Source organism: Poecilia latipinna, unplaced genomic scaffold (genome assembly GCF_001443285.1).
Source record: "Poecilia latipinna isolate Pla-1442-1.1 unplaced genomic scaffold, P_latipinna-1.0 Scaffold1519, whole genome shotgun sequence".
Lineage (NCBI taxonomy): Eukaryota > Metazoa > Chordata > Actinopteri > Cyprinodontiformes > Poeciliidae > Poecilia > Poecilia latipinna.
This window is the reverse complement of record NW_015114135.1, coordinates 94,753-110,773: the sequence shown is the minus strand read 5'-3', so window position 1 is coordinate 110,773 and position 16,021 is coordinate 94,753. Positions and strand designations below refer to the sequence as shown.

The following is a 16,021-nucleotide window of genomic DNA, read 5'->3' as shown; positions in this document are numbered from 1 at the left end:
TTTTTTTTTTTCATCCAGACGGCTTCCCGCGCTCTCCCTTCTTCCCCCGCAATGGCACGGCGCCCCCAGTAGGGGAACCTCTGCCTTAGAAGAATAAAGGAATAAATCTATGAAATTGACTGAAATGTTAGCCAGTTCGTCTTCTCAGTCTTTCTGCTCGGTCAGAACAGACGAAGAGCATCTGTGAACATCAATATTCAAGCTTTGCCACAAATTCTTCCTAGCATTTATTGCTTTAGCTCCGACTGTTTAGTATCGTTGTCCTGTTGGGTCAGCGCCAGGGTCAAGTCTTCTCCATGCTCTAATCGTCCTTCATGTTAGTTGAGGTGGATGGCCATGTCTTGGTAGGTTTGTTAAAAGCTTAGGATACTTAAAAAGAAATCTCACAGGACAGTTTAATTAACCTGAGATTAAACAACCTGACTAATTACTAACGAGTGACTTCTGAGAATAAATTGTGGATTTTATTTAGGGCAGTGAAAAGGAGTTGAAAGTAGTTACCTTTTTCCCTCCACTTCACAGTTTTGAAGTGGATGTTGTTTTCTAATGCTTGCTTATTTATTTAAAAGCTTTCTCCTGCACTCTAAAAAATGTATTTGAACTGTAGTCCATTTTATGCACTTATTTACATTAATTTCACTTAATTCTTTTGGCTAAGTGACGACAACTTGCTGTGGTGGAGCAGGGGTAGAGCACAACCCACCTAAGGAGGCCTTAGTCCTCGACACAGACGTCGCAGGTTCGATTCCAGGCCTGATGATCTTAGTTGCATGTCTTTCCCCTCTTTTATTACCCACTACTCTTAAATAAAGGTCGTCTGAGTCCAAAAAACCTTTTTTAAAACAAAGATCCTTTATCAGTTTATGTCTTTGTTTGAAATAAATGAGTAAGAAATTTGTCAAGTTAAACCAACTTAATAAATTAAGTTGGATAAACTTAACTGAGTTACTTGAAGCAATTCAAGTAAGTTGGTTAGTGTTTGTGCATCGTGCAGCCCAGCAGCCCCTTTGCAACGACTGCAGTGAAAATGAAACAGCTTGTTGTGATCTGACATGACCTCCATGACTTTTGAAAGCATTTTCAGCACAGGAAGGCATGCGTTAGTTGCAAACCACCGACTACCTGAGAATAGGCAGGGAAACTCGATGCACCACAACCGTGTCAACACCACTTCAGGTAAAGGCTCACCACTCTTCATGCCATCCCACGGGGCTTTCCAGTTGCCCCAGGGGATAAAAGTGGGGCGTTGGTGCTGAGGTGGGTGACGGCTGCAGATGTCTGTCTGCAGCCGTCAGACATCTGCAGATGTCTGGCTCAGAAGCTGGCAGTTCAAGGAAACTCTAGTAAAATTCCTGCCACTGTGTCAAAAGAAACTCGCATTTGACATTTGAATGCAGCAACGTCTCACTGAAATGAAAGTAAGCCTCTGCAGGTCAAGTTCTCTCGCACCTCTTGTTCCCATTTTCACGTTTCTGATTATTTTGGTTATTTCTGACCCGCATTTACTGTACGCTCGTTAAATATAGAAAATAGCAAACGAATCAATGTAGGTCACAGTGGTCATTTCCCACCAAAGAAAAGAAAACGTGTGAAGTTTCACACCACATAAAAGAGACATTGCTAAGAAATTAAACCACACACACACACACACCAAGGATTTCTCTGTGTCAAGAAGCAGGATGTTGAGTGCCAAGACTTTTTTTTGTTTTCAACAAAATCTCTTTTATTTTGTCTTCGAACTGCACAGGAAATGGTGAATAAAATTCTTTAGGAAAATCCCCTTTGTTCTAACTAAATACATCTTTCTAATAACCTAAAATGTACACAAATTGTAAGGTCTGTTGTTCTGAAGCTCTCAGGCAAACATACTCGAGCACCTCAAAAGCACTTTTTCTCTATGAAACCATTTGTCCACAAAGCTTCAGCTGATACACGACCAGACGACAAAGAAAGGCTTTACTGCATATGAGATACAGCTTCATTAAATTTCAGAAAGTTCATGAGAAATCGAGCTCTGCCGTTCCAACGTCAGAACTCGGTCGAGTTGGACGAGAGCAGTCAGGTTCTATTGCCACCAGAAACCAAGTGTTATCAGATTCCTCTCATTAAAATACTTTGTGAATTTAGGGGACATCTTCCAGCTTTCCAGCCCCCCTTGTGAGGAACTAATACAAGCTTCTGCTGTGGAGAGAAAGAAAACTAAAAAGACACCGTTGAACAGAAAAGTGTTGCATTCAAGATCACCACTTTTGACCATGTTTAAAAAGTGACCCATGATGAAGTAGCATTTTTTTTTTTTTTCTTCATACATATAGTTCATTATTTGATAAATTCACTGCAATCGGGGCTTCAAATAGGTCACAAGTCTTTGAAAAACCTGTTGTGTTTTTACTCAGAGGGGGTTGCAAAATGCTTACGAACAGTTTGTGAAACTCAATCGTTCTCCAAAAAAACTAAAGAAACTAAAAAAAAATAAATAAATAAAAAAAGACAACAAGGCTAAAGGTGACATTAGAAATTAAGCACCAAAAATCATCTTTCCATTCACCATGAATGGAACAATTGTGCAACCTGTTCAATGACTATAATGAACATGGCGGAAAATATTGAACTCCTCAGACGCAAATCGTTTGAACGCAGTCCAGCCCCGCGTTGTCTGCAGAGTCTCTGATCTCTAAAAGATCATTTACAGGGAAATAACAAGAAGTCTGTGGTTCCATTCACCAGCATTTATACAATCTGAAAGTCTAGTGGTCCGACTTAGCAATATACTGAACTATTGTGTGACCATTTCTCGACGTTATAAAAAAAGAAGCAAAATCTTTATCGTTAAGCTCTGTTATCGGTAATAGACCAGTGTCTCTGTATATTCTAGCTATGTTTTCATGTACAAATATTCATATCAAAAATTATACAGCACAGATCTCACCATTTTTCCTTTACAAGATTAGTGAACAATTAAATGATTCACAAGTTCAGACAAACCCAACAACAACGACAAAAAAAAGACAAAAAAGAAAAAGAAAATGTGCCTTCCTAAGTAATTTAAAATGTTGATATTACAAAACTCAAACCTGCTTCAGGCACAACTCAAATAAAGGCATTTGTGGAAAAAAAACCCATCAAATATGGCGCTTATGTCTAGTATTGATAGGCTTTAAAGAAAAAAAAACAAGAAAAAAAAAAAAAACATATGCTATGACCACTTATTTACAAACAGCTAAAATCTCTGACAGATTCATGCTTCACTTCACAACCTGAATTTGTCCTTAAAGTGCATGCAATAATAAGCAGTTTGAGCGAGTGGGATCTTGAGTTGTGAGACGATTAAACGGGTCGATCGAGTTGATGCCAATTGATTCTACATACCGATAAATGAAATCTGGTAGAAAAGTAAGGGACCACAGTATACTGAGTACGCACATGTTGGATATGTGACCAGTAGGAGAAAGGAATCCTGTAAAAAAAAAAATAATAATAAATAAGAGAAAACCCCTAGCGACCCCTCCCTCTTCCCCCCGTACAGTAATATTCACATTCAGAGATTTAAATTAAATAAATACAGCAAAAATCAAATGATAATAAAAACGAAACAAAAGCAGCTTAACACCACGGGTGAGTCCGTAGTTCACATTCCACAATGTCCCTCCATGTAACACACACATTAAGCATCATGAACATGATGGGTTTCTAACTGAACATATCAAAGTGCCCATTTTACTAAAATTTCCTGATTTATTCAATTCATACCAAAAAAGAGGAGATGGCATGGAGGAAAGAGTCTGTTTTCTGAACACATTGAGTTACACGACATTTGCTCGCTAGCGGACGCGTTTAAGGATTCTTCTGTTTTGCTTTCTCCCTCCGAGTGTCACAGCAAAAGCAGAACACCCTCTCGTTCGACGATGCAATATCTGAAGTGAGAGAGAAAGAGAGAGAGAGAAGAAGAAGAAGAGTAGCGGAGAAAGTTATCCAGTTTTTGTCATCGTGGATGCAGCAAAACGGCCGAGTGGAAATGAGAAGGGCACAGATATGTTGTCCTTTTAAAAAGATAAGATCCGTTTTCATCTGTTGTCTTCTTTGGGGAAGTCCAGAGATCCAAGGCTTCCAAAACCGAGGCTCCGACTCTCTGAGTCAAAAGCGCAGAGTTCTCTGTCCTGGCGCTCCAACAGGTGCTTGATCCTTTCAGTTCGCTCTTTCTGAAGGGCAGCCAGCTCCTCTTCAATCTGCAATCAGCACAGCAGACACTCATGGAATTGAAAATATCAGAAGAAACCAAATGAACTAAAAGATTATTTTAGCCCAGAATCTGGGGATTAAATTTGATGAATTTAAAATACACAATAACAAAAACACCACTCTAATGAGGCACAAAACACTACAGTGAGCATTTATGCTACAAAATTATTAGTGTTGCTCTGTGAATGTAAACACAAGTTGTGAGGATGAATTTCTCCTTACCCACTAAAAACAGCATGGGGAACAATTGGAAAGTTAAATGTTAGCTATTTTGATGACAGCTGTTTTTAAAAAATTTGAATATTGATGTCTGTACATATGGGGTAACAACCACAGGGCATGTTTTGTCTACATGCTAACTAGCCTTGCCATGGAGCGCTTTTAAAACTCAAGGTAGGGTGTCGGTTTGTTAGGTTTCCAAATACTGATTAGCAAATCCTGAATTGACAGCACTTTATATTGAAGAATGGCTTTATAGATATGCCCTGCTGACAGTTTCACACCATTTCTCCCCACATTGTTCAACCAAAAACAGTTTCCATTAATAATAAAGAAAAAAAAAACATTGGAACAAACAATAAGTTCACGAATCTGGAAATCCTTACCACCAGAGTCTTAAAGCATTTATTGCAGCAACGCAGAGCTGTGCACACTATCCTGCACAATGCCACCCCATGGTCACTCTTCTGTCTGAAACCAGAAGCCCGTCTGATGCCTGAAGCAATCTTAATTCTCACTAAAAATTATGTAAACAGATGTTATATTGAAGGAAAGCTACTCTTTTCCTTCTTACAAGGTAACGCTGGCTTGAATAGCAAATAACAAAAAAAAAACAAAAAAAAAAAACTTCTCAACCAAGTGTGAACTAAGTTCATTTAGTCATCACATTTTGATTGTTGTTACGTCTCAAGAAACAATACTTTCTAAAATGTCAACAAAGCATAATAAAAGGGCAGTTTATATATTTCATAATTAATATGTCATAGAAGTCTGGCAATGTGTTTTGTCTCGACAGACATTTCTTTGAATCGGTTTGGAAACTGCTTGAGACTTTCCAAATACCTAACAGCTAGGCTGACACAGCAACTTTTTAGATTTATGGTGACATTGAATATTTTTATCTTATGACTTCCCCTTAACTTTCTTTTGGGTGGTTCCTGTTTCTTCTAGCTCCAATTCTATTGACGTATTAAACTGTGTCACTAATTATTCTGAAGTTTCGAAAGCTGTGATTTTTCTAGCAGTTGTAAACCTGAACACACAATTTTGTTTCTGACTCAAACTGTGGAAAAGATGTATTGTTCATTATTTTTTTTAATGCCTTCAAACCTCAGATCCAATCCCACTGAGGTTTGCATGCATATTATGCAGGACCAATAGAATGAATTTCATTTTTAATTAATTTTAAAGGTGACCTATTATGCTTCCTTGAACAAGTTAGGGAAGGTCTGTGGGCTACACAAAACATGTTCATTACATTTTGTTCAAACTTATTCTCAGAAAATGAGATTTTGCCCGATCACTTCTGCTTGTTTTGAGATGCTTTAGACTTAAATCTGTCTGATAAGGACTATGGACAAGAGATTTCCTCACAATCTGACAACTTTGGAAAACTTTTGCAAAATCCAGCGATCAAATATTTGTACATCTTGTATTAGTTTAAATGCAATCATATGCAATCAAGACGTTGAAGTTTTTGCTTTTTTTTTTTTCCTAGTTTTGTCCCTTAACAGGTGTGTTTGTTTTCTAATTAAAATATTCAGGAAATATTTCATATTAAAGTTTGGGGAGAAGCTTTAGATCATGAATCATGGCCTCCTCAGTTGAATGACAGGAACCTGTTTTTTGTACATTTTTAAGTTCCACAGTATTTTACACAAATATTTTTTACATGCCTGTTGAAAATATGCTGAATTAAATTTGTTTTTAAGAGTTCCTTTTGATTCCCTGTTTCGTAGCTACCCTGCATGCATGGATTAGAGTATCTGATTAATAAAGTTATTAATCAGATATTATATACTCCGCTGATAAAGCAGTATCAGCAGATATCGTCTCCTGGTGTATTTTATGCTCTGATTTTACCTTCTGTTCAAGGTGTGCTCTCCGGATGGAAACCTTCTGCTCAAGTTTCTGGAGCTCTCGCTCATGTTGGGTCTCCATTTGGGACTTGGTTTTCTTCTGGTAGGCGTCCAGGAGCTCCATCTCTTGCTTCAGCTGCTGTTTCAGAGCTTGGATCTCACCTTCCTGCTCCGCTTCTAGTCGCATCTGGAAAATTAAACGATTGGGGGTGGGGGGGGGGGGGGGGAGAAATGCGAAATGCTGGTGTCCGCGTTATATATTGCCAAGCTTCTGCTATCCAAAAGATGAAGAATAACGGTGGTTTTGCGATTACAATGCGACGCACCGCTTGTGAGGCCATCAGATCGTTGATGCTCTGTTCGTACTGCTCAGCCAGTACAGCCAGTTTCCGCGTCTGCTCCTCCTTCAGGTTCTTCAGGATAGTTTTGTGGTCGCCTTTGTTAGACACTTCCAGCTGGTGGTTCCTAAGAGCCTTGTACTGCTTGTTCTGCACCTTGCAAGTATCCTGAAACTGTTTTTTGATCTGCATCTCCAGGGTCTGTGAAGAGGTAAGGAAGATATAAATCCCAATTAGCAATGAAGCTTAAATAAACAATAAAGAAGTAAGCAGAGTTTCTCAAACACCTTGAGGTTTCTGGGCTGCTGCCGCTGCTCCAGGGTGTGTTTTCTGTGCAGTTCTGTCTGTCGTCGGCTGTTGTACTCCTCCTGGTTTTCCAGCTCGGTCTGGTGCTGCAGCCTCAGGAGCTCCACCCGCAGCTTCTGCAGCATCTGCAGCTGCCGGTGCTCCAGGTCCTGGGTGGACTCATCCTGCCGGATCATCATGGCATGTTCCATCTCCTTCTGTGTCCTCTTTTTGTTCAGCTCCTGCAACATGATGTTTCAGAGCAGTTTTGCATTTTTCATGCCTCATGCACTTATTTATTCATGTATTTATTCCCAACATTACATTTCAGAGCCATTAGTTTTCGGTCGTGACAAGCCCCCTCGACAAGATGACAAAATTCGACATCTGAAACATAAATTGTATGTTTTTGCTTCTTACACTTTTGTGTTTTTAATCTATGCTGGTGGTGTGCCATTTTACACTGATCCAAGTTAAATGCACAAGGTTTCCATGACAAACTGTTCTGTTCGAATATTCGACGATTTTCACAAAAAGAATTGAGAGCAGAAATTTATTGCTGGAATTTTTTAGCAGGTTTACCAAGAAAGCTATTTGTTTTTAAGGTTTTTAAAGGAAATAAGGAATTTTCCCAGAAACCTCAAAGCCATCACAACACTCATGTTGCAAAGAGTAACATGTGAAAGGTAACAGAGAAATCTTACCCTGCGAACCACATTAAAGTTAATGCAAAAGTTAAACAAATTACCAAGAAACAACTTGATCTGGTTATTTCTTGGAATTTGGTCACAGACAATTTCTCAGAAAACAGAGAATATTTCCCCTAACCCAGCAAGCAGCAGCAGCCTTCACAGCCTGAATGCCGAGTGATGCACGATGACAGAAAGTCCCATTACCTCTCTTAGCTGCTCCTGTTCAAACTCGTGCCGCCTGATCAGACTCCTGCGTTTGAGGGCCCGACAGCTGCGGTCGTAGACCAGCCTCTGCTGGGCCAGCAGGTGAGCTTCCTCCTCAGCCTGGGAGTGCTGCATTGTTTCTTTGTACCTGGACAGTCGTTCCTGTTTCTCTTCCTTGGTTGCACAAGTGTCCTCACTCATCTCCTGCAACAAAAGCACAAACAGGACCGAAGGTGGGAGATGTCTTCAGCAGAATTCACTCACGAACGTATCTGCTGCTGGTGATAGTTACATCCTTGATCTTGTCTTTGCAGAGCCTGTATTCCTTCTTCTGGTTCTCCAAGAAACCAGTCAGCTCTCTCTTTTGCTGAGCAACAATCTGTTGCTGTATCCTCCTCTCCTCTGCTGCAACTGATTTCATCTGTGAACAGACAGCGAAATAATCACTCCATCCTGAACGTGCTCACGTTCCTACGGACACAAACGAGGCTTGAATCACTCCTTTAGTCTCCTGCTCATTCATAACTAGCTGCTGTTTATACCTCTTTATCCGTCTGAGCAACATGGCGTTTGGCCAGCCGTTCCAGTTCAATGTAAGTGTTGTTTGCATGAGTTTCTAATTCCTTCTGCAGCCTGAGCATGTGCTCATCCATCTCGGCCTTTAGCCTGTTCTCCAGGGCGATCAGCTGCTTCTGGTGCTGTCGCCGCATGCGCTTATACCCAGACATCTGCTCCCGCAGCTCAAAGTCCTGCTCATGCTCCTGGATCTACCTGATGCCCTGGACAGGAGAACGCAGGAAGGGAAAGAAGCTGAGCAGGCGAAAACAAGGCACGCAAAGGCAAAATGAAAACGTTCAAACGTAGCCGTCACATTCACCTAACAAAATAAAGAGAAGTGAACCACGAACTAGTTGTATCCTGATGTGTAAAAGCTCAAACTAATACTCTCTGGAAGTTTTGATTCAACCTCAGCTTTCAGTCTTATTTAATCATCATTTTAATCAGCATTGCCCTCTCTAGCTGCAAGATTTTGAGGAATTCTCTTCCTTGCAGTTCCCCTTATGTGGTTCCATATATTTTCTGTCAAATTTAGCTCTGAACTCTGGCTACATCATTCTGCTCGACCTCCAGGTCTAGTTTCCCTTTTGTTTTATCATCAGCTTAAAGAGAATGTCCAGTTTTTGTAATGTCTTATCTGTCCAGGTGTACATGACTCTCTGCATTGTGCCATTTCTGTCCTGATTGATACAAAATCAGGAGTAAAATGACGTAATTCTGAGACTTTATAAATAGCTGAAAGACGCAAATAATCTTACTGGGACAGCTGAACTTTTATTTAGATCAGTTTCATCGTAGTTGATCTCAGTTGTGACGTAAAGAAGACGCAAAGTTGAAGGTGAATTAAAATCTGCTTCAACAAAGTATTCGCTTAAGGTTTTGCACACTTGTGCACACAGGTTACTTTAGGTTACTAGGCACTGATGATGTAATTTCTAAGAATGAAACTGTATGGTCTTTTCAAAAAGCACATATGGTTTATAACGCTGTTATGTGATTTACAACAGGTGCAAGATTACAAGCTTTATGAGTTGCTTAACTGGACATCATTACCGCTAGAAGAAGATCTTGGTGTTTCGACAAAGAACGTGGTTAATGTGGCTTCATTACCCTGACTGAGCAACATGCAGCAGCTTTTTTAAAGCAGCTTTCGCAGAGTTATACTTTTAATTAAGTTTTTCAATAAGTGCGTGGAATTTTCTTGAGCCTTTTTGAGCCTTTGACTTGTTGTGATTTTTGTGTTTATTTTTGGTTTTCTGTGTTAAGTTCCTTGGTGTTTGGTTTTGGGGTTGATTATTGTTTCTGTTCCTTGTTATTGCTTAACATGTTCTGCAAATGCTCCATTCTGGTCCCTGTGTTCATTGTTGTTTGAAATGTATTTCTGTATCTGTCCATTATTTAGATTTCCAGTTTCTGCTACTATTCTTGTGAACTATTCAGCTCTGCCCCTAGTGTTAATTATTCATTTTTTCTTCCTCTCCCAGCTGCACCCTGTTAGTAATCAACCACCTGCCTCTTGTCTACTATCACACTCCCCTGTGTTTAAGTTCCTAGATTTTTTTATTTATTTATTTTTTCATTCTCCATTTACCATTATTGTCCTCCGGTCCCCTCGTGTTTCTCTGAGTTTTGTAAGTCTTCTTGCTGTTTCATTATTAAAATTCTCATTGTTCCACAGTCGGTCTCTGTTCTTCGGCCTTTTTCAAACCTCACTAGTCGTGGGATTCGGTCAGTGTGTTTACATCTTCTTACGGGTTTCCTGCTTATTGTAACAGAGTTACATCCACACAACTGAAAGTAAAATGGTTGTGTTCAAAAATTTAAGTGTAAAAAAAAAAAGAGGAATCTGAAAAGTGTGGCCTGCCTTTGTATGTAGTCCCCTTTACCCTTCTGCTCCCAAATAATATCCAGTTCAACCTATGAATGCCCTGTAGACAGTGTTATCCTGCGTGTAATTTAACCCTCATATAAATAAAGCTTTTCTGTGAAGGCCTCAGTTTTGTTAGAGAAGATTAGTGAACAAACAGCATTAGAAAGACAAGGGAACACATCATACAGGTCAGGGGTAGCAGTGTTGAGTAGTTTAAAGCAGAAGTAGATAATAAAATTACATCCCATCTAAGGGCGCGCTGTTCAGTTCTTCATCCAACAATAGGAATAACTAACACAACTGCATAAGAAGTCCAGCTTAAAGGGTGAAACTTTAACCCTGAACACACCACCCCCACAGTGAGATGGTGGTGGCAGCATCATGCTGTGGGGAAAGTATCTTTAGCAGGAACAGGGAAGTTGGTCAGAATTAAAGGGAATATTAAGGAGCAAAATCCAAGTTGATCCTGGCAGAAAACAACTCTGAACCGTCAGGCAGAGCTACATGAATCCAATTGAGGAATTGTGGGAGTTATTCTAAAATTGACAGCCAAAAATAAATAAATAAATAAATAAATAAATAAATCCTTAAAGATCTCAGCCTATAGTCATATCCTAAAAAACTCAACAAAGAACTGACTCATGGGAGCTGACCACAAACGCACATCAGAGCTAAAGAAGTTAAATTTTCCCTCCGTTTCACAATGACGTGCCACTTTGTGCGGGTGAATCACGTCAAACTCCATAAAAAGTGTCAGCTCTGTTGACTAGAATCAAATTTTGTTGCGGTATTTTCTCCTTAATGCCAGGTTTGATGAAAAGCTAGCACAATGTACAAAACAATATTTGACAAAAGGCTGATCAAGACACCTCTCTCCAATCAGAATAGCAGGAATATTTCAAATGACACCTTTCACATTTGATAATAAAAACCAAGACGGCTGTGACTGAAGGCATCTGGCAGATATTTGTCCGTACAAATGCAATCCACACACATAAAAGCGCAGGCAGAGTGGAAACTAAAGATGAAGGGGGGTGGGGGGTGGAAGGGATGACATCTATTAACTGGATCTGGTTGCCATGACTACAGATGTACAGCTGAGAACACAGACACTCACGCGCGCCCGTGCACGCACGCGCGCACGGATTTTCATGCAAACGGCGGAGCTCGGGCGCGCAGCGTACCAAAGGTGCTGATTTGATGGTGGTGATGTGTTCACAGATCTGGCAGTCGAGAGACCGACTCTGGTTAGATATAGGCCGCAGCTCTGGCCTGGCGTCCCTGTGCACGGCCTCATCCCTCACGCAAGCATGGTCCTGCAGGGGGGGAGGAAAAGGAGGAGATAGTGGGGCTGGGTGCTTCCCAGGCCCTCCGCGCTCGTTTTTCCCGCTGGAGCTGCTGTCAGTGCCGAATCTCCCCGAAAGCAGCACGCATCCAGCGTTAAATGCATCCTTTCCCCTGCTTGCTCCCCGGCTACTGCGTGCAAGTCCTTCATATGAGAGAAAAGGGCATTGCCAAACCAATTGCAGGCAACACCGAAAGGAGCAGCCTCTGGATGTAGTCGTTCTCTCTCTGGCGTCCTCCTCTTGGAAAACAGGAGGAATTAAACGGCTCCGCTGGATGGGGGCGAATTACACAAAGCCTACCATGATAATCAGAAAGATACCTCAGTGATGTGTCTTCCTGACTCTCTTCTTTTCCGTTTCAAAAGGCAGGAGATATTTGGGAGGAAAAATGGTTTTCCTGTCTTCCTGTGATCGAATGTGGTGCCATGTTGAAAAACACTTGATTCTGATAAGGCACATCCAAACATGGTTTTTCCACGAATGTGTCGTTCAGCGATCCGCTTGTATTCCACTCGAATTTCTGCCCTACATTTACAGCGCACTTGGTCATGGTAGGTGGTTCTGGTGCCTTCTATTCATCTCTTTCCTCTGTCCCTTTCCTACACTCCCCCTTCCTTTAAAGAGACACAACAGTATAGGCACATCTCAACAAGGCTGAGGTAATTTCTAAAGGGATGCAATCTTTCTTTTCTTCCTTTTTAAAAAAAACCTATCATCTTTTAAGACATCTGTAATATGAGAAGAATAATGTTCCATGATGTAGTATATTTACAATATAAAAAGTATATATATATATATATATATATATATACACACACACACACACACAGCTTACATACCTTCATTGTAACGTAACATTGTTTTTCTTAAAAATCAAATTGGATTATATGGAGCCCAACTACTGTCTGATTACTGTAGAAAAAAATGACTTCTAAAACCATGTCTGAATAATACTGTCACGAAACTTTTCAACCTTTGCTTTTTTTTTCAGTTTGAATGTTACAAACACTGGCAACATAAATTTTTTCACCATGATGATTGTCATTATTAAAGTTACATAATTGCTCATAATAACCGGATCATAAACAGTTCCATAGATTGTGAAGCAATGAGTGAAGAGATTTTTAAGATGTTGCTTTTCTAACATCCCGTAACATGTAGCTGTGCTGCAGTGCTAACACTAGCTTGTATGTATATAAGAATAACAAGTGGAACTGAATTTGACTGCGCCGTTTTAATCTCTGACTTCTGACGTGACGGTGAAACTGCAACTTTTTAAACTTTTGTTTCTTCTGCTTCGCTTTATTGGCTGCCATTCCTGACGTATGCCGCTATGTCCTCGAGCTACCACAAGGGGGCAGGACAGTCCTGTGACGTTATCTCCTTCTGACCAGCGACATGTTGAGAGTCTGCATTTACTGTACAGAAATATGGCATAACATAAAGATGAAAATGTGCACCTTTTTCATCCAAAACTACCTTGAGCAGTTGAGGGTTGGACTGGACCAGAACCCCAAGGATGCGTTGTGATGTCTGGTTTCCCGATGTTTGAGTGACTGATCTGAAATTGCTGTTCTTTTTATCACCTCATGCTTGTGGTGCTTAACAAACCATTCCTGGGCTGTTTTTGTTTTGTGTGCAGGGTGCATAACCCTGCTAAAACAGGCCAGACTGACTGACAATTTGACCTTTACCGGTCTCAATCAAATGCTTTCACTATCCCATTTTTATGATTCACTTCTGAGGGAAAATGTTCACTTGCTGCTGATATCATGAGCCATGATGAAGAGATAATCAATGTTATTAACTTTACCTGTAAGTGATCACAATTTTATGACTGATTGGTGTAAATGGTTAGCGTTGTATAAGAAAACCTAAAATAATAATAGTAGCAATATACCACAAATATCAGACACCACAGATGACTGAAAGCCTAATAACTTCCCTTAGATGGTTGCAAAGGTTGCATGAAAGCCTTTTAATTTCATACTGATCAATGAAATAGTATTTCTAAACAGTTTTTAAACAGAAGCCTCCGCATTTCTTGCTTTTGAACCACTGGGATGTAGTATTCCGTTTGACCACTAGATGTCGGTGTTGACCTATTTGCAATGACAAAAAAAAAATACAGAAAATACAAACACACTGAAACGCAGTTATAAAAAATATTTTATTTTTTTTCTAATTTAGATGCCAAAAGCGGTTTTTTTTATTACATTTGTAGATTATCTTATATCAATTCAGCATTTTGATGATTATTCACCCCAAGTTTGGCTGAAGAAAACTAACCTAAATTATTTTTGTGCTCGAAAGAGGAAAGATTTGGGTTAAGTTCTTCAATTTTAAAAACAAAAATGTTAAAATAGTCTAGATGCTTTTTTAAGTTACGATATTTAAAACATGCAAACTTAGTAAACAATCATATTAAAAGATCGACACAACAGTTTACTTATTTTTTTTTTTCTTTTATCACGATAATAAAGCAGCCGGGTCTTTAGCTCACTTCTCTCCGTCTTCTGTCTGTTTGATCTGAACTGGAACAACAATCTCACTGCATGGGTTGCTGACAGACGTGCCAGAGACGGGAGCCTCTACAGACAGGACTCCATCAGACAGCGCTGAACTGATGTGCTGCAAATCTGCCCCCTGTGGCAACCTTAAGCAGATAGAGTTTGTCAGTATATAACGAACAGAAATACTTCACATTTGACGTTGTTTTGCTGAGTGAGATTAAACAAAATGCAATAATAGTTGTATTTTTTATATCTGTTGTATACTTTGGATCATCTGAGTATGATCAGTCATATCCAAATAGAGATTTAGATTTCAAATAATTTTTATTCAACCACACAGTTTGTTTCTGAGAGGAAAGTTAATGAAAGAAAAATTTGCTGCATGTTATTGACAAACAAAGATATAAAGCCTATTGAGTTGTTGATACTCGTTTCTCATTTTTGCCTGCTTCTTTAACTTGATTTTTATAGTTAATTTGTCAACAACATGTGTTTCATGAACAGATCTAATAATCAGTATAACATGTGAAATACATTATATTGTCAGACAACTTACTTGTATTTACGACTGAAGCACCTTGAGACCACTCCATGCTCATCCTGCCTCTCTTCATGAGTTCCTTGACAACAAACCAATTTTTCAAAGAATATCAACGTTTAAGAATAATACTTTATTGCAGTTTTTGCAAATATTTAATCAGAAATGTTATTTTCAAATCAAGCAGTACTTTACCTGATATTTGCAAGTACCCATCCTTGGTTGTGATTGTTATCTCTTCTGGTGTGAAGTGATTGACGTCCAGGGTGATTTTCCAGCAGTTCTGTCCGGTTTGGACCTCTGACACGCCACACGTTACCTGTGGCGTGTCCTGCTCACCGTGGCGACTGCTCAACGGAGGCAGAAGAGGGGACTGGACGTACCCCGGCCAGGCGGAAGAAGCGAGCCTCTTCTTTGCCCAGTCAAGCCAATCGATGTCACCGGGCTCCAGCAAAGGAGGGAGCCCAAAGTCTTGAGCAAAGATGCGGCTCGGCTGGGTCCAGTTCGGGAAGGGCTCCCAGGTCACGTCTCTGCGGAAGATGGGACGAGGTAAAAGTTTGTTTTGCTCAGCCATGTCCTTGACGATAAGCTCGACAGCTCCTGCAGCTCCAACACTGACGAAACAATAGAGCAGCTGTAGTTTATTGCTCACATGTAACAACAAGTGAGGAGGAGGTCTGAGGAGGAAAGCTACTCTGAGGCATGCAGTGCTGAACACACACACTTTATATATATATGTCCAGCTGACTCAATGTTGCACTTGCACAGCAGAAAGCGTGATGTAAGACATGAGAACGACTTGATATATGGTGAGATGCTCCTCTGTTGCCCCGGTAGGTGGAACAGACAATGCTAATTATTTGTATTTATAACTCTTGACTCCTACTGGAAGCAGCAAGCAGCCTGTTTATTCAGCTCTGGCCTCTGCAGTCTTGTCACATACTGGTGCTCTTTGTCCACAGAAACCACTGCAGTCTGTTATGTGAGGGGAACAACGGCTCATTTAAAGTCGCACAGTAAACAAACGAGTTACTTCCACTCACTAAGCTAAACACGCAGCTTAAAAGCAACAAAATAAGATGATCTCTGGACAAATAATTTAGTCAAAGAAAACCCAAACACATGACTAAAGTTGTGTTCGCAGCCCGGACAAAGTGATGGATGAAGGGATTGGTGAATTCAGATGGCAGCGAGGAATTTCACAGTCGCATCTTTGTGGGTGACAAGTTGTTCAAGTAATGCAGTAAGCATCTGCAGGCCTTTGGAGAGGGAGGTATTTATTAGTGACTTAATATCTGAAGCTTTCTCAGTTATGCTCAAAGGTTAGGTCAGATAAACGGTGAGTACTTATCGGGTAAAC

General features: G+C 40.2%; 2 protein-coding genes across 2 annotated transcripts; both read right to left on the bottom strand.

The window, feature by feature from the left end:
* Nucleotides 1-3,121: 3,121 nt before the first annotated feature.
* Nucleotides 3,122-11,895, bottom strand: LOC106963297 (serine/threonine-protein kinase TAO3; the record flags this gene model as incomplete). Its single annotated transcript, XM_074527718.1, is given in 8 exon segments — nucleotides 3,122-4,226; nucleotides 6,322-6,504; nucleotides 6,644-6,856; nucleotides 6,943-7,182; nucleotides 7,837-8,040; nucleotides 8,129-8,257; nucleotides 8,379-8,615; nucleotides 11,449-11,895. Coding segments are annotated over 8 exon segments (1,815 nt in total), but the record flags the coding sequence as incomplete, so codon positions are not given.
* Nucleotides 11,896-13,816: 1,921 nt separating this feature from the next.
* On the bottom strand, nucleotides 13,817-15,498 carry LOC106963298 (heat shock protein beta-1-like). The gene is made up of 3 exons (XM_015058131.1): nucleotides 14,857-15,498; nucleotides 14,680-14,743; nucleotides 13,817-14,266 (listed from the first exon to the last, which is right to left on the bottom strand). The coding sequence occupies exons 1-3, from the start codon at nucleotides 15,233-15,235 to the stop codon at nucleotides 14,110-14,112; spliced, it is 600 nt and encodes a 199-aa protein (XP_014913617.1). The 5' UTR covers nucleotides 15,236-15,498; the 3' UTR covers nucleotides 13,817-14,109.
* Nucleotides 15,499-16,021: the final 523 nt, after the last annotated feature.